This window comes from Protopterus annectens, chromosome 5.part0 (assembly GCF_019279795.1).
Source record: "Protopterus annectens isolate FY-2018-M chromosome 5.part0, PAN1.0, whole genome shotgun sequence".
NCBI lineage: Eukaryota > Metazoa > Chordata > Ceratodontiformes > Protopteridae > Protopterus > Protopterus annectens.
Window position 1 is genome coordinate 734,001,279 of NC_056735.1, and position 18,093 is coordinate 734,019,371.

Genomic DNA, 18,093 nt, shown 5'->3' on the forward strand with positions numbered 1-18,093 from the left:
ATAATACACTGTCTGGAATGGGCCCTGTTCAGATTTATTGTGCAAGAGATTGAGAGGTATGGTCAAGAGGTACACAAACCTCTTAATTGATGCTGCCAGGGATCACTGTGACTCTTCTTTACTCTCGCTCACTTTCTCTCACGTGTGCGCGTGCACACGCAGTCTGTTTTGCTTTCATGTGCGCATTCACTTACACATACAGACGTATGCATTCACACCCACTTTTTTCAGTTTCATTTATTTTTATTTTATACTATTTAACCAGCAAAAGCGCTGCTTAGCGAGCGCAAAATAACGGCTTGATTGATTTCACTTTTCACTCTCTCATACACACACACACACACACACACACACACACACACACACACACACACACACACACACACACAGCTTCTTCTGCTTTCACACACATATACATTCTGCTTTCATGCTTGCATTCTCTCACACATGCAAACAGAAACATAAACACGTTCACATACATACACACATTCATGTTTTTGTTTCGCTCCCTGCCCAAACGTTTCTATGCAGCCCAGTTCCAAATGATCCACAGCCTGGTACCAGTCCCTGGCCCAGTTGTTGGGGACTACTGAGAGAGAAAGGACCATGGAAAGGCAAGGCAAAAAGGTTTATACCTCTGCCACCTTGGTTTTTAGGGCTGTTAATTATCAGACCTATTTGTCCAGGTATTTGTTGGCTCTACTCTCCCAGGCCTGTCGGGTAATTTCTGACCTTCCCAGACTCTGAGGGTAAAACTTCAGCCCTTTCCCTACTAGAGACTTCCTCCCAGGTATCTAGTAATTCCATCAAGTGTAGTTATGATGCAGCAGATGCTTCTTCAAGGGCTGCTGCTGTTAGGTCAGTGATGGATGCGTAGGTATTCTTGGCTTCGGCTTCAGTCTTTGCCTGATGATATTAAGGCTAAGTTGACGGATGTACCACTTGATAATAAACACTTGTTTGGTGAAGCTGCTGCTATGTTTAAGTCCCTTCAACATAAGGGCAAGGCTGTACATTTACAGGAACTTAAACGTGTTTGTTTTTACTGTGGCTAAATTTCAGAGAAACTACCCCAATAAGCCAGCCTTTGTTTTCAGGCAATCTAGCCCTCCTCCTAAGAGTTAAAAAGGTGGCAAGCGGGTTCCTCCTGCTAAGGCTACTCAGACTTCAGTGCCTTAGAAGTCTACTTTTCCAGATAAACTAGGTGTCTTTTGACTATCCATTTCTTCCCAAACACTTTCTCTCCCCCCCCCCCTCTCTTTCTCTCTTTCTGTTTGGCTACAGATTACTCAGGATTCCTGGGTCCTGTCCATTATTCATCAAGCGTATTTCATGGTTTGGAAATCCATTCCCCCTTTTATTGGTGTTCCTCAGCCCCCTTAGGTACAACCCTATCTCTTTCCAGAGGTGCTTTGACACTTTTGACTCTGGGTACTATTCAAGATGTGCCTGTGTCCCAAAGGAGCAAGGGGGGTTTACTCCAGGATGTTTCTAGTACCCATAAAAAAGGGTACTTGGAGACCAATTCTAGACCTTTCTCATCTAAGCACTTTTATGAAGGTGCCCTCATTTTGAATGTTGTACCTTCCGACTTCGTTCCCTTTCTTGCTTACTCAGGGGTATATGGTGTCTCTGGATCTGAAGGATGCTTATTTCCATATCCCAATCCATCCCCTTTTCAGGAAGATTTTACATTTCTCTATTGCTTCCAGGAATTTTCATTTCTCTGCTTTACCCTTTGGCCTTTCTATTGCACCAATGGTATTTACCAAATGCTCACTCCTGTCATTACTTTTTGCAGGCTTCAGGGGATCCAAGTCTTTCCTTAGTTGGATGACCTCTTGTTTCAGACATCATCTCCATTGATTCTTTTGCAAAGTCTTCATTTTGCCGTTTCCCCTTCTGCAAAGCCTGAGATTCACAATAAACTTCAACAAGTGTTTTTTGACTCTTTCTCAAGACCATGTTTTTCTGGGGTGCAGGATTCAGATGGTGCCTATGCTGATATCCTTGACTCCTCCCAAGGCCTTGACACTCATTCCTTTCAAACTCTTCTTCCTCTGGCTTATATTACAGCCAGGGAGTTTCTGAGAGGTCTGAGATTCATGGCATCCACTATCCCTATGCGCCTGCTGGCCAAACTTTACATGAGAAAGTTTCAGTGGGTTCTGAAGTCATTTTGGCTTCAACGTGTGCATCCCGTAGACTTTGTAGTGCCTCTTCTGGCTTGTTTCAAGAAGGAACTTTACTGGTGGATCCAGCAGCTGTCTCTAAATCCAGGGCTCCCTTTTCACCCCCCTCTTCCATCTCAGGAGCTGTTCACAGATGCTTCAGACGTGGGATGGGAGCAGCTTTTGGCTCCTTGAAAGTGCAGGGGGTGTGGTTGCCTCTTCAACAGAAAGAGCACATCAATATCAAACAGATGAGAGCTGTTCTGCTGGCTTTTAAGACTTTTCATCCTCGTTTCTTCCCAGGACATGTCAAGGTATTTACAGAAAATACCACAGTGATGTGGTATGTAAATAAATTGGAGGGAGGCAAGATCTTTTCTTCTTTGCCGGTTGGCACCCCTAGTGTAGGATCTTGCTGTCAAGTATCAAGTGTCTCTTCAGGAAGTTAACATTCTCAGGTCAAAACTTTGTAATAGGCACTCTGAGCAGGTCCTTATTTCAACCTCGTGAATGGACATTGTCCACCAGTTGTTCACCAGTGGGGTACTCCTGAAATAGATCTATTTTGCTTCGCTCTGAAAAAACTAATTCCTCTGTTGTGTGCCAGAGTCCCAGGTCTGGCTTGGAAGGTGGATGCCCTATCTTTTTCATGGAAGGGAATGTTTCTTTATGCTTTCCCTCATTCCAAAAGTCCTGTTCAGAATTCAACAGGATGCTTCCAAAATCTTGTTGGTAACTCCCTTTTGGCTGAGACAGCATTGGTTTCTTCTTCTACATTTAGCCAAAGGCAGTTATCACAAGTTAGCCTCACAGGGTGGATTTTCTCGCACAGGACAAGGGATCTCTCATCCATCCCCACCTGTCCACTCTTCACCTGACACTGCGGGTGATAGGAGTTTGATTCCACATAGACACCTTTTTTCTGAGGATGTGCTTAAGGTCCTGCAGGAGGCTAGGAAACCCAATACTAGGAAATCCTATTTATCCAGTTAAAGAGGTTATGTGAAGTTGCAGCAACAAAAACCTTTAAACACAACAAGGTTTCCATATTTATTTACATTTAAAAGTAGTTTATCAAGTTGTTTTTGGGTGGTTTTACATAATTGTTTTAAGTAAAAGCATTGTGTTTGTTTATTTAAAAAAATATTTTTATGTGTGTTACTATCTTTTTAAATTGACAAGTTAATCACATGTGATGTCACAAGATTTTTAGTATTTAAATGTTAATTGAATTAAGTTTAGGTTTCATTTCTGATGAAGTCTCTTAGGAGATGAAAGCGCTAAAATGATTTATCTAATCTAATGACTTATTAAATTTGGCTATTTTGTACAATTTTCGTACTCTGTTTCTGTCCATTCAGTGTCCGGTTCGTTTTGGTTTAGGTTATGTGAAGTTGTTCAATCTCGCTGTTTGTTCTTACATGTGGGTACGGAGCCGATCCATCGGCTCCGAGCCAGCCGCTTTCCAAGCTCAAGATCTCTTGAGTAGCTGGAGGCACAGTCCCTATCCCATGATACTCTCTGACTAACCTCAGATCTAGTTTGCCGCTGCAATGGATCGCAAGTTCTTCAGAGAGCTCGGGCCAGTATAATTCTTTTTCTGTCTTTTGACAAATAGTTCTAATAGTTTTTCGTGGAGTTAATATTCTTATTACAGTTAGGAAGAAAGTTAATTGATAGATAATCTGTTCCTGTTATTTTTAAGTCTGTGTCCCTCTTGTTGTGTGGATTTTTAGCTGTGTTGGTGTTTTTGGAGCGGTTGCTCTTGAGCCTTGCCCTCTTTTTCATTTAGGCACTTCTATAGTTGAACAGGGCTCTGTCAACTTGATTTCCCTATCCCTTTATACTTAGTCTTAAGATAGTGTGCTTTGCTATTTGCTATAAATATTTTGCTATAAATATTTAGATAATTGTGTAGTGGTAGAAAGTTCAACAGTTTTGAACTCCTTATAGTACCGTTTAGTTTCTTATTATCAGGGATCTGATAATTGTGTGCTGCTTAATATTATAACTGACCAAAAAGAGAAACAGAAGTCAGGTTTCAAGAGGTGCAACTGTGGGCAGAAAATATCTGTTACAGACAATCATGTGTCTTGTGTATATTGTCTAGGACTTGTGCACTTACAGGAGGATTGTTCTATCCGCCTCTCTTTTAGTGGCAAAGTATTACTTGAAAGAAGAAGAAAGTTAATTGATAGAGGACTGTTGAAACATGAGATTCAGGAAGCCTTGGATAAGACTGACCTGACCTCCAAGTCTTTGAAAGGGTCGAAGTCTTCAAGGGTGTCCTTGGAACCCAGGCCCTCGGTTCCGAGCACCTCTGTTAAGGTGGGGTCACCATTTTCTAAGTCATCGGAGCTGTGCACCGAACTGATGTTTCGGAGCCAACCCTCTGAGCTGGAGCCGGTGTCAGAGGTGTTGAAGTCTCCGATACTTAGATCTGTAGCTTCTTCGGTCCCTTTGACCCGTTCTTCTAGGACCCTTTCAGACATCGATGTGGACTGTGTGGTGCAGAAGCTTTTAGAGAACCCGGCATTGGCCAAATTACTTTCGGTTTCGTCCCAACTGGGTTTGATTCCTACTACTGTCCCTTTGCCTGTGACTACTCCTCCTCCGAGCTTACCTAGGCCTTCAGAGCTGGAGGCAGAAGATCTGATGGTTGTGGAACCCACGGAGCTGAGTCCTGTCCCAGTGAATTTGGCTCCGTCAACCCTGATCTCTTTGGTGCTGTTTGAAGAGTCTCGGAGCCGACACTCTCTAGTCGGTTCCGGGGGGGGGGGTCGTACAGACGCGTCGGTTCCGACCCTTCCTCTCAGGGCCTCGGCACAGATGAGTTCGGGTTCAGAGCCCTTGGTCTCGGCACTGGGGAAGCCGCCTTCTTCCTCGGAACAGGCGGGTTCCTTGGGTCGAGATTCCGGTGCCTTCGATGCCATGAGGAGGGTCATGTCTGCCAAGACTCTCACTTCCTCAGGTCTCTCCTTTTCCTCCCCTAAAATACCGCATTCTGCCTCTACATCGCAGGTTCCTACTAAGGGTCGAGACCCAGAGCCTCAGGTAACCCCTTTGGGTGAACCCTGCTCTACTGTGACTTCACCAGACGCTCCCACTGATGAGGTCCCCAGAAAGAGAGTTTGCAAGAGGAGGCATTTGGATTACCCTCAGGAATCTTTGACATCAGACACCGACTTAGAGGAATCAGAAGGGTCCCCACGGTCCCCCTCAGAGGATGTCTCCTTTGCAAACATCCTGGAAATACTGAAACAGAGGGGTAACTGGCATTCCGTTACCCCTACTGAGGATGAGTCGGTGCTCCTGAAGGCCTTTGGGTCTCAACCTTCCACCTCCTGGGTTACTCTGCCCTTCGACAGACTGATGGATCTGGTTGCTCAAAGGGCTTGGAAGTCCCCTGATTCCATGGAACCAGTCCCTCGGAGGCCCAATAAGTTCATCACTTCCCCTCAAGACAAATTGTACCTCAGTAAAGGAGTCCCTGTTGATGCATGGTGGTGGCAGCAGCCATTAAGAAAGAGATGTCAGAGACCTCTTCTACTGTCCATCCTCCTAATAGAGATTCTAGGACTATGGACAGATATGGGAAATGCATTTTTAGTTCTGCGACGTTTGCCATGAGATCACTTAACTACTTAACCCATTTTACCTGTCTTCAACAAGATCTCCTCCAGGAACTTGGAGATACTCTAAAGGGTAACACAGATGAAGCTATTTCTGAGAAGGTGATGGCTCAACTTTCTACCCTTAATTCCATTGTCAGATTGTCCATGCGGCTCATTTTCTATGCAGCCAATGGGTCGAGTCGAGCAGCAGGTTCATCGATTACTCTGCGGAGACAGTCCTAGATGTGCTTATGCTCCTTTGTGGAAGCCTTCTTCCTTTGTCACCACCCCATTTGATGGCTCTACTTTGTTTGCGCCCCAAGTCAAGGAGACTCTCACTAGGTGTGAGTAGGAAGGAAAGACTCTATCTGCAGTAGGAGTCCGTTTTTCCACCCCTACTAGACCATACCCCAAAGGTCAGAAAGGTGGAAAAATGTGGTTCCAGAAGTCCCAAGGAACTTTCCAGAACACACGTAGTGAACCCCCTTCAGGGGCAGAGGAGGCGGCAGTAACGGAAGACGCCACTTTGGCGGCAGAAAGGGGTCCACAAAACCAGGGCGACAGGAAGCAGTTCTCTGTCAAGCCTTAGCAGCGCTCCTGAGAGGAGGCCCGACTGTCCTACTCTGGAGGCAGTCTAGGGTCGCTTGGCTTTGTACCCAGACGCCTGGCTAGGAATTACATCAGATTCTTGGGTGCAAAGCATAGTTACCAGAGGTTACATCATCCCCTTTTCAGAGTTCCCGCCAGTCAGAACAAGAATTCCAGGTGTTCCACCCAGTCTGCGGGATCAAGCAGCTATAGAAATCCAAAAGCTGCTAGAAAAAGAGAGTTATCCAGCCAGTCCCGGCGGATCAGATAGGATCCGGAACTTACTCCAGATTCTTTTTAGTTCCAAAGAAAACGGGGGACTGGAGGCCCATTTTAGACCTCAGCAAGCTCAACGCTTTTGTAAAGAAGGAAAAGGTCCGGATGGTCACACTTCAGTCAATACTCCAGTTCCTGTGAACGGGCGATTGGATGTGCTCTTTAGATCTCAAGGATACGTACTACCACATCAAAATGGCCAGACCATCCAGAGATCATTTGCGTTTCTGGCTGGGGGCCAGTCACTACTAATTTTGAGCACTGCCCTTTGGTCTCACCTCCACCCCTATAGTGTTCACCAAATGCATGACAGTGGTTACGGCTCACCTGAGGCGTCTAGGATTCCGGGTGTTTCCGTATCTGGCTGACTGGTCCCTATCCGCCACCACCAGGCATAAACTCATTCTTTCCAGGGATCATAGAATCAAGCTCTGTTATCAGTTAGGAATAACCATAAATTTCAAAAAATCTGCCTTATTACTATTGCAGCATATCTCCTTTATCGGAGCAGAACTAGACACCACCACCGCATTGGTCAGATTACCTCAAGAAAGAGTCATCTCTCTACGAAATCAGGTGTACCACTTGCTAAAAGAAAAGAGAGTACCTGCCTTTCATGTTTTAAAACTTTTAGGCACCATGGCAGCTACCCTCATAGCGATTCCTCTGGGATGGATGCACATGGGGATACTCCAGTGGTTGCTTTTCACCCAGTGGTCTTATCAACAGCTCCCAATGTCTTTCAAGATCCTACTGACAGACGCTTGCAAGAAGGACCTTCTCTGGTGGTTGAACAGTCACCAGGTGACGATAGGTCGACCATTTGTACTTCCCCCTCCTGTAGCCACGGTGACCACGGACGCTTTCCTGATTGGGTGGGGGGGGTGGCTTTTTCATGGAAGAACAGCCCAAGGTACCTGGTCAGAGATGGAATCACATTTGCACATCAATGTCCTGAAGTTGAGAGCGGTGCTTTTAGTGTTGCAGCACTTCCAAGACTCTCTACCTCTGGAGACGATTGCGATCCAGACTGACAACATGTCAGTGGTCTGGTACATCAACAAACAGGGGGGAACCAAGTCGTCTTACCCCTTATGTCGAGAAGCCTTGAGAATTTGGCAGTGGGCTGTATCCACCGGGCACTTTCTGATAGCAACACACATACCGGGGAAATCCAACGTGATAGCAGACAAACTGAGCAGAGCAATTCTGTTACACCCCACGAGTGGTCCCTCAAAGAAGAAGTGGTGGAAATGATATTCTTCTGATGTGGCCAGCCTTGCTGCAACCTTTTTGCATCCTCGCTGAATACCAAATGCAGAAGCTATTTTGCCCTGAATCCTCCTCTGGGGAACAGCCCAAGGGATTCACTTGTACACGATTGGCCCTCAGGTCTCCTTTATGCCTTTCCTCCAACCCCGCTGATCCCTAAATTTTTACAGAAGGCAAAAAGCTCGGGTAAGACTGTTATTCTGATAGCCCCTTTTTGGTCTCTGCAGATATGGTTCCCTTCCTTCATCATTATCAACTGGAAGAACCTTGCTTTCTGGACCCAGTGCCAAACCTTCTGACTCACTCATCAGGAGTTCTTCACCCCTGTCTTCGGTCCCTCAGACTGACAGCTTGGATGCTCCACTTCCCAACCTAGCCAGGTCATATAATTTATCTTCAGCGGTGCAATATATTTTAGTCTCCTCTCATAAAGTCTCCACCAGAAAACTGTACAACAGCAAATGGAACTGTTTTGTTTATTGGGCCTCTCAACATGATATTGATCCCTATGTCGCTCCTATTAATAGTGTTCTGGAGTTTCTGATTATGCTTTTTCACGAAGGTTCAGCAGCGGCCTCTGTAAGAGTTCAGTTGGCTGCAGTATCCAATTTTCACCTGGGATTTAAAAGCTATGATCTTATCTCTCACAGATTATGTAAAGCCTTTCTGAAAGGGACTCCTCACCTTAGGCCACCTGTCAGACAACCAGTTGCCCCCTGGAATCTAAATTTAATACGATCTCAGCTTATGCTTCCCCTTTTGAACCTGCATCTTCTTGTCCCTTGAAGTGAATTTCTTGGAAAACAAAATTCTTGGTGGCTATTACCTCAGCTCGTAGAGTTTCGCAATTACAAGCTCTTTCTATAAGGCCTCCGTATCTGGTTTTTCATCCTGACAGAGTCTCTCTCAGGACAAATACCACCTTTCTTCCTAAGGTCTGCTCCGAGGTCAGTTTGAACCAGTCTATTGAGCTGCCCACCTTTTTCAGACACCATTCGAATACATTAGAATATATGTTACATAAACTTGATGTTCACAGACAATTGAGGTTTTATTTGGACAGAACAAAGGAGTTTAGGAAATCGGAACAACTCTCTGTTTCTCATGCGGACAATAAAAAGGGGCTGCCTGTAGCTAAAGTTACATTGTCTAAGTGGTTATCTGATTGCATAAAATATATATATTTGCCAACGAACCAACCTTTAGAGCATAGTGTGAAAGCACATTCCACCAGGGCTGTGTCTGTATCTCTGGCTCATGCAACCCATTTGCCTTTGGACACTATTTGTGCAGCTGCTACTTTGGTCCAAACCTCATATGTTTATCACTCATTACAAAGTGGACAGGGCCTCCAGGGACAGGGCTTCCTTTGGTTCCACTGTTCTCAGGAATGTACTCCCGTGTACCACCCAGGATTAGGGTGCTTGGGATGCTACCCACGTGTAAGAACAAACGGCGAGATTGAACAACTTCACATAAAGAAGTTGTGTTCTTACCATAACGTTCCATGTGAGTTGTTCATCTCACCTTTGTTCTTACACTCCCTCCCACCTTCCACCTCCAGCTTCTTGAAGAACTGGTATGACTGGTGGTCTGGTTGGACTAACTAGTTTCCTTTACTCCAGCCAGAGTATTTCTTAGCAAGTTGTAAATGTATGTATACATGTGTATATTTTTGGCATATTAGTATGTTTAGTGGTATTTTTTCTTGCTGGGTTCAGCAAACTAGATCTGAGGTTAGTCAGAGAACATCATGGGATAGGGACTGTGCCTCAAGCTACTCGGAGATCTTGAGCTTGGAAAGAGGCTGGTTCGGAGCCGATGGATCGGCTCCGTACCCACCTGTAAGAACAAAGGCGAGATGAACAACTCACATGGAACATTATGGTAAGAACATAACTTCTTTTTCTATTTGGTGTCTTACTTGTAACCTGGTTCCACTTTCAGTGGATTTTCCTTTGGTTCTCTCTTATCTCTGTGAATTATTCTTCTGTTAAGGCCCACTTATCAGCTATCTCTGCCTGTCTGCCTTTATCTCCTCCTTTATCTTCTAGATTCAAGGCTAAACATTTCCTGAAAGGTGCCCTTCATATTAGGGCTCCAAGGAAGCCTGTTCCCCCTCCCGGGGATCTTAATTTTGTTTTCAAAAAATTGACTCGGGCTCCTTGTGAACCTGCAGCTTCAGCTTAATTGCAACATTGCTCTTGGAAGATTGTACTTTTGTTAGTCCTTACTTCTGCCAAACGGGTGTTTGAGCTTCAAGCCCTTATGCCTCGTCTTCCTTTTCTGGTGTTTCATGAGGACACGGTGTCCTTGCGTATTAATCCTTCTTTTATGCCCAAGGTGGTGAATGAGTTGTCCCTTAATCAATCTATTCATTTGGCCACTTTTTTCTTTTCTCCGCAATCTGCCAGTGAGAAGTTGCTGCACATGCTGGAGGTGCGTAAGCAACTCAGATTTTTTTGGATAGGACTAAGACCATTAGGAAATCTGATCAATTTTTTGTTTCCTTTCATCCAAGGTCTTTAGGATTAGCTGTATCCAAACAAACTATTTCTTCTTGGATCTTAAAAGCTATTTCTTTGTATTTATTTCATGGTAAAAGTGCTCCTTATTCTGTTAAGGCTCATTCTACTGAGGCTTGGGCTTTCAAGGACCACTATTCTTGAGACAGCTACCAGCACTTCTGTGCATACATTTACCAAGTACAAGTTGAATGAAATCTCCAGAGCTAGATCTGGTTTTGCTAGGGCCATTCTTCAATGCTTCATAGAGGGGTCTGCTGGTTCTTCTTCCTCCCAAGTTTCTTCCTGAGATTTTGCACTCTCTCTAATGTAGTGAATACTGCAACAGTGAAATGGAAGGACATAGCACAGTTCTGTAAAATCGAACCAAAACAGTTGGATGTCCTTCTCTTCACTGTTGCAGTATTCACTCCCTCTTTCTATCCCTTGGTGCATTTCTCTTTTGGCTGTATGTTTACCCTTTTTTTTTTCCTTGGACTGACGTTTCTACTGGGGCTCTCAGTTTTGAGGAGAGTATGTCCGAACATCACCTTTATGCCCTGTGCTACACAGGAAACATACATGTGACATACTGCATACCTTAAAGTAACCTAAATGCTTTCATATATTGGCCGGACGTCAGGCTGCCCTTGGAAGGGGATACCTAATGTAATGAATACTGCAGCAATGAAGAATGGGAATCTACCGTTGTGGTAAGATTTTGCACAAACGTACTGTATGGTGATTGCTGTTAGTTTTTTAACTTGTTCACGTGACATTACAAGAGGAAGATGATGTCATCTTTGAGGTTTTGTGCAACCACTTATCTTGTTAAGAAAGACATTGGGGGCATGTTCTTAATTTGCTGATAAGAAAGACATTGGGGGGCATGTTCTTAATTTGCTGATGCAAGAGAAGTGAACAGTCTAATGCTAAAAACAAAGTAATGATTAATGAGTGTCATCTGAAGGATGGAAAACTGTTCAGAAAAGAGTTCTTGCTTTATTAAAATCACTTGAAGCTGCAGAGTTTTCACAGCTATGTAACGTAACTACTCATTTCATTTTTCTAAATGCATAAACCTACTGGCTGCAATAGTTTTGAACATGTTTTATGGTGATGGGCAATTTTCTATAATTATCTTATTTCCCCTAGTTCTTTTTGAGGCATATTACATCACTTGGTGTTTCCATTGTGTGACATCACTATGTTAGCTATTTGGTGGGTTCTTTGTCTAAAGTTTCTCCCACAGTGTTCTTGTTCTTTTAAGTTAGACCTACAAATTTGAATGAATATTAGAAACATTTTGGAAGATATTAATTATAGTGTTAATTTATATATCTTTGTTTCCAGAATTTCTGTTCATTGGAAATGAAAAACTTTGTGCAGGGACTAAATTATATATGTTCCTTTTAGGAAAAAAGATCAGCCTTTCCAAGATTCTACTTTATTGGGGATGATGACCTTCTAGAAATTTTGGGCCAATCCACCAATCCCTCTGTCATTCAGTCTCACCTAAGGAAACTTTTTGCTGGTATGCAGTCATTTTCAATAAAGTTATTGTTACTGTATGAATTTCCAGATTAATGTAAAACTATCCAGTTACTTCATACTTGTATGTTATTGTATTTGGAACCCATCAGTCAGGATCTAATGTAATTTTGACAGTACAGTGCTTAGTTTCAGTTTTGCTGTCTTGAGTGAAATCACTGTGTGTTAAGGCTTTTTGAGTTGTCTTGCACACATGTGCATGCAGCATATGTGCTTACCAGTTGGTGGCTTTCACACAGTGGTATCTTGGAACATTTGAGCCAAGCCGTGCCTTAAACCTGCATTTGTTGGTTAACCGGTTTCTTTTAGGGCTTATCTTTGCTGACTGATATGCAGAATGGCCAAAACTGACTCATTGAATAATGCCAGTGGTCATATTCTTAGCATTTTGGTTGCTATGTGTACTTAACTTTCCAACTGATGAGTTGCTGCAACTGTGGAGCATGCCTTTCATTTTAATTTGACTTTTTCAGCCAGTATGATAGATTAATTGCTGGTCTGGGCTCTGTTCAGCTTGCAGTAAAAGTACAATTCGGTCTGCAAGTTGTAGCTTTTAGGAAAAAAATAACTGAGTAGATAACAAGAATGCATGGTTGATGCCAAGGTAAAATGGGTGTAGTTTATTTTACACTACCATACATAGACTTACCGCAGAATCTTTGAGTTTCTTTTTTGGTTTGTTTCACTTATAGTATTTAAACTAATTAAAATGTCTGTGAATTACCATGCACCAACTATCTCTTTTGTTGAGTTATAGAATTTAAGCCAACTGTTTTGTCTGTCAGTTGCCTTGTGTACCACTACTATCTGTTTTGCTTTAGTTGTAGTGTTGCATAAAAAGCTTTTTTTTTTTTTTTTACTCTGGGTGGGATGGGGGTTATTCAGAAGTGATTAGTGCTGAGTGAAGCACTACTTGATGGGATCAGATTTTTTTCAACCTTCCCAGCTTCTTGGGTTGTGGCTAGATATGTCTAGCCCCATTCCATGAAACTATAAGAAATTAAAAACAAAGATTGTATTAACTAGTGCTTGACTCACTACTAATAGTTTCTGCATCCCCGTCTCCATATTTTTGTCAGTCGCCATTGTGTCTGCAGATTATCCCTCAGGCACCGATTGAACTTAGGTTTCTTTTTCAGACATAAAATTAATAATTTACTTTCCATTTTATCACATTGATGTGCATTCTTATTGCTAAATATTGGCAAGGGTGTTGATATCCTAATATTTAAGTTAGTATGCCTTTACTGAGCCTGGCTCCATGTCGCAGAGTGAAGGGATGGAGTCTTACTGCAAACTTAGCAACTAGGGTTTAATTAGTGGTCCACGTACTTGATGAGATGGGTAGAAAGGAGAGAATGTGAAGGGATGTAGCCCACTTGCACCTTCTAGATACTGAGAGGAATGAAGTTTGATCTCTCTGGTAGAGACCAGAGAGACCAATGCTTATGGCCTGGGGTATGGCTGTTGGAGAGCTCACCCCGTGTGTAAGTGACTGGCCTTCCCCCACAGACAGCCCATTGCACACCCCTCCACAGCACCTCACCTGGTGCATATGAGGTTGAGGATAGAGTGAAAAATTAGAAAAGCCTTTGAACCTCTCTCTCTTATTATCTAGATGACAACCCTTCTTAGTTCTCACCTGGTAAGGAGCAAATAGGATGATTGGTAGGTCTGATGGTTGGCAGGCAGCAGGGGCAAAAAGTTGTTAAAAAGGAGGGGGCATTAGTATGCCTTTACTGAATGTATTTTGAGAAGTAAAAAGACACAACCTGAAAATTACGTATATGTTGTTTTTTAATTTAGTCAGTAATTCAATAATTGATTACTTTGGGAGCAAGTAACTAGAGAGGGAAAGGTAATAGATTGGGATGAGGCTAAGGTGATGTTTGGCTGCAGGATAGAGAATGTTTTCCCTACTAAGGATTTATATCAAAGTACAGGCAAAGAGAAAGGGATACATGAATCTTAAATGAAAGACCTCCTTGATAAGAGTTTTTAGTTGAATCTAGAACAACAAAAGCTGCTGTTAAAAAAGAGATAATTAGTGGGTCATGTGTAATACCGTACTGTAAGAATCAATCAGAGTGGATTTGAAAAGATTGGGGGGAGAGAGAGAGAGAGACTGGGAAAGCAGTTTACAAGGGAACAATGAGAGGACAAATGCATGGCTCCCAAGTATGCAACAAAGTCTAGAAGGTTTAAGATTTTTGTTTAGACGTGTTTGCATAAGTATTTTTATACCACAAGCAGACTTCAAAGAAATGTTTTCCCTGGGTAGATGGCAAATGCTGGAAGTGTGACGGGGAGGAAAGAGGTAACTGAGAACTTATGTTTTGTGAGTGTAATGAGTTGGTAAATTTTAAAAAATTCCCTACAGAATACTGTGTCAGAAATACTGAGTGAGCAAATGGCTGTAACTAAGTAAATTATTCTTTTGAAGTGGGGCACAGGGTCTGAATTGCTTAGGCATAGTAAGGGCTTTTTAAGTTTAATTCTGTTGGCTGCCAAAAAAGCAATTACTAGAAAATCTAAATCAAAATGTTAAACAACTGTAGTATTGACTATTATAAAAGAGATAAGAGAACTGGAAGACAGATATTTAGAAAAGGGAAGGAACAAATTACATAGAAATAAATGGAAATTGTGTGAACAATACAGGCAGAATAATGTTCAGGAGGAGGAATGAGGTTTAAGGGAAGGCAGGAACTGAGGGACAGTTTATAGTTAAAAGAATGTATGCAAATGGAAAAAATGTTAATCGGTTCATCGGTTGGTACTAGGCTATCGGCCCTAGGGCCTATACAAGCCTAGCCATAACAATTTCCTGGCTATTTTTTCCCACAATATTTACTTCCCTGGACCCCTGTCTAGCAGGGTGACTGACATGATCCCAGGTGTGAATTTCCTATCTCCCATCCAACCATCAAGGTTCCTTTTGAAGAGGGCCAAAGAGGTGCTCTGCTTGACATGTATGGGCAGTCTATTCCAGAGTCTGGGGAGTCTTTGGATCAGGAACCTATCCCTCCAGCATGTTTTGTTCATTGTGATGACAAGGTTTAGATCCCTGGAGCATGTCTCTCTGAGGGATTGGGATTTCTTTAAGTGTAGCATGTCCAACAGCTCTGGGTTTGACTTGGCCTTGTATGTCAAGCAGAGATCGCCTCTGAGTAGACGATATGTGACAGAGTATGGAGTTTTTTTTTAGACAGTCAGCATAGGGCATCTGCTTTAGGCCTGCGATTCTTTTAGTGCGGTATTTATAGGTTGGTACTGGGCTATCTGCCCGAAGGCATGTATTAGCCCAGCCACGTTGTGCGGAATTCACCGCCCCTTTAGTAGTTCCCTAGACCCTTGTACTAGCAGCTAGTACCCTTGGCCCCTATCTAGTAGTGCTGTTGGTGTGAACTTTCTGTTACCCATCCACTCATCAAGGTTCCTCTTGAAGAGTGATAGTGATGGGCTCTATGTAGATCGGGACCCTGTTCCATAGTAAGGGAAGTCTCTGCGGAGGGAATCTATCCCTCCAGCATGTTCTATTCATTGTTGTGTTGAGGTTTATATCCCTAGAGCGTGTAGCTCGAGTAGATTTGGTTTTGCTAAGATGGAGCATGTTCAACAATTCTGGGTTGGACATGGCTCTGTACGTTAGACAGAGATCGCCTCTGAGAAAGCGGTATGCAACAGAGAACAGTCTTAGCTTTTTCAATCGTGCTGCATAGGGCAACTGTTTGAGGCCAGTAATCCTCTTGGTTAGGTACCTTTGTGGTCTCTCCAGCTGCTGGAGATGTCTAGCCAGGTACATTCCAATTGGTGCATTGTACTCAATGGGTCTGATGAGGGAAGAGTAGAGGGGCACCTTAGATCTTGATGCGAACCCTTTCGTGATCAGATGGGTCACATAGAAGGATTTTCTAACCACTTTGGCAACATGGTTATCAAAGGAAAGCTGACTATCTACTTGGGTCCCTAGATCCCTTATTTCTTCTTCAGATTTCAGGGGATTACCTCCTATGTTGTAGTTTGTGGGTACTCTGTTTTTTCCAAAGTGGATTACTACGCATTTTTTTGCATTTAGCTTGAGACCATGGCTTTGACACCATGCATCAATCTCATTTAGGCCCTTCTGGAGGATCTCCATGTCGGCCGGAGACTCTATTATAGCACCCAGTTTGCAATCGTCCGCAAACTTAGTCAGCCACAGCCCTTCCGTGCTTGCCTGTACTTCTGAGAAGTATATGCCAAACAGGAGGGGCCTTTTCTGTGGCCTTTCCAGTTGTTGCAGATGTCTTGAGAGGTACATACCAAACAGGTGTTGTATTCTATAATGAGTCTAATGAGGGATGAGTACAGTGGGACAATGACCTCCTTTTTTCTGGATGAAAAGCCCTTAGTCATGAGGTATGCCACATAGAAGGATTTCCTGACTGTTGTGGCAGTGTGGTTATCGAAGGTGAGACCACTGTCCACCTGTGTCCCTAAGTCTCTTATCACACTTTTGGTGTTTAGTATACTGCTACCTATGTGGTAATTCATAGATACATGTTTTTCCCAAAGGGGATAACTATACATGTTCTTCGTGTTTCACTGTTGCGGTCATCACATTTGGGTTATCTGTCTGCAGGTAGCCCTCAGTCGGCCTGAATACCAGAGTCTTGGATTTCTGCTTCAGATGCTGTCACTTCTATGACATCAGGGGTATAAAACATGAAGCCGACACCTTTACATCAGCTTTTCTTGCCGTGCAGTGTCCAAAGCAGAAGCAGTTCATAGGTGCCAGTCGGCTGCCTCCTGAAATTTTCGTTTTTCGAGTTTCAAACCTGAAGTCTTCTAAAAGATAAGTACCCCGTTGGTGATCCTTTTTTCTTGCTCTAACCAATGTCAGAAAAAATTAATAATTGTCTTGTCTGCGGAAAGCAAATACCTCATAGAGATTTTAATTCTTACTGCGTCACCTGTTTAGGCCCAGACCACAGCATTCCTTGCTGTCGGTTTTGTGCCTTGTTCAATGCCCGAACTATTCGTCGTCAGGCTATTTTTGTCACCAAATCAATTTGCTCTCGAACTCCGTATTCCAAAATGGTTTTGATAAGCCATCCGACTACCGATCTTCCCAAAAAATGTAAGGATAAAGACAGAGACAGACCGCATAGGTCCAAAACTGCCGATGACGATTCCGTTAAGCTAGTTGCCATGCCGCTGGTACTCAGTGAGGGGCTTTCGCAGCCCCTGATAACCTGCTTCTACTGATTCGCAGGCCTCTACTGAGACCCATTGGGAGTCCGGTATGCCGCAAGATGATACTTCGGCTATGGAACCTGCGGATGTCTCTACCTTTGATGGGTCCAGAGCTGCTGTGCAGGTACCAGCTTCTGATGGTGTTTTCAGGCCTTCCGATTTTCATATTAAACAGATGACTTCATTTCAAACCAAAAATACCAAATTTCTCAGGGCTAGAGTTTGCACTACACGTAGGAAACCGATGACTAAAGCGCATTCTCAGGCCAACATGCCACAGAAACAAATGCTTTGAATGGCTGAAGACCTTATTACTTTAATTAGGGGAAGTCAGCCTTCCCCCTCAAAAAGACTAATAACTAATTTTCCTTCTGATTCTTCAGATCATGAGTTTGATAACTCTGACCCTTCTGATTACCAGGACATACCCTTATCTACCTATGAGGATCAAGGTTCCTTTTGAAGAGGGCCAAAGAGGCGCTCTGCTTGACATGTATGGGCAGTCTATTCCAGAGTCTGGGGAGTCTCTGGATCAGGAACCTATCCCTCCAGCATGTTTTGTTCATTGTGATGACAAGGTTTCCCTCTGCTTCCCCACCAGAAGATTTTTCTTTTGGTGAAACCCTGCATACCCTTAGAAAGCATTTCCGCTGGGAGAGCCAGGACTACTCTCTGTCCAAAAAGAGACTCAGGGAATTTTTAAACTTGCCTCAGCACAGGCCTCTAGCTATCCCTCCTGTTCTGGAAATTGTAGATGATGTCTTCTTGGAATCCAGCCTTACCCCTGCTACTTTGCCTCTAGCTCCTAGGAAACCTGGCAGGTACTACAGAGTACCTGACTCCCACAAATTCCTCTTTAAGAATCCTGCTGCAGATCCA

The 18,093-nt window shown here is 43.4% G+C and overlaps 1 protein-coding gene across 2 annotated transcripts in view; it reads left to right on the forward strand.

Moving 5' to 3' along the window:
* DYNC2H1 (dynein cytoplasmic 2 heavy chain 1) overlaps window positions 1-18,093 on the forward strand; it is a 6,555,988-nt gene that overhangs the window by 2,464,292 nt on the left and 4,073,603 nt on the right. For both annotated transcript variants that reach the window (XM_044072582.1, XM_044072581.1), the window contains one exon: window positions 11,842-11,959. In XM_044072582.1, the coding sequence (XP_043928517.1) occupies window positions 11,842-11,959 (118 nt within the window). The remainder of the gene's footprint in view (window positions 1-11,841; window positions 11,960-18,093) is intronic.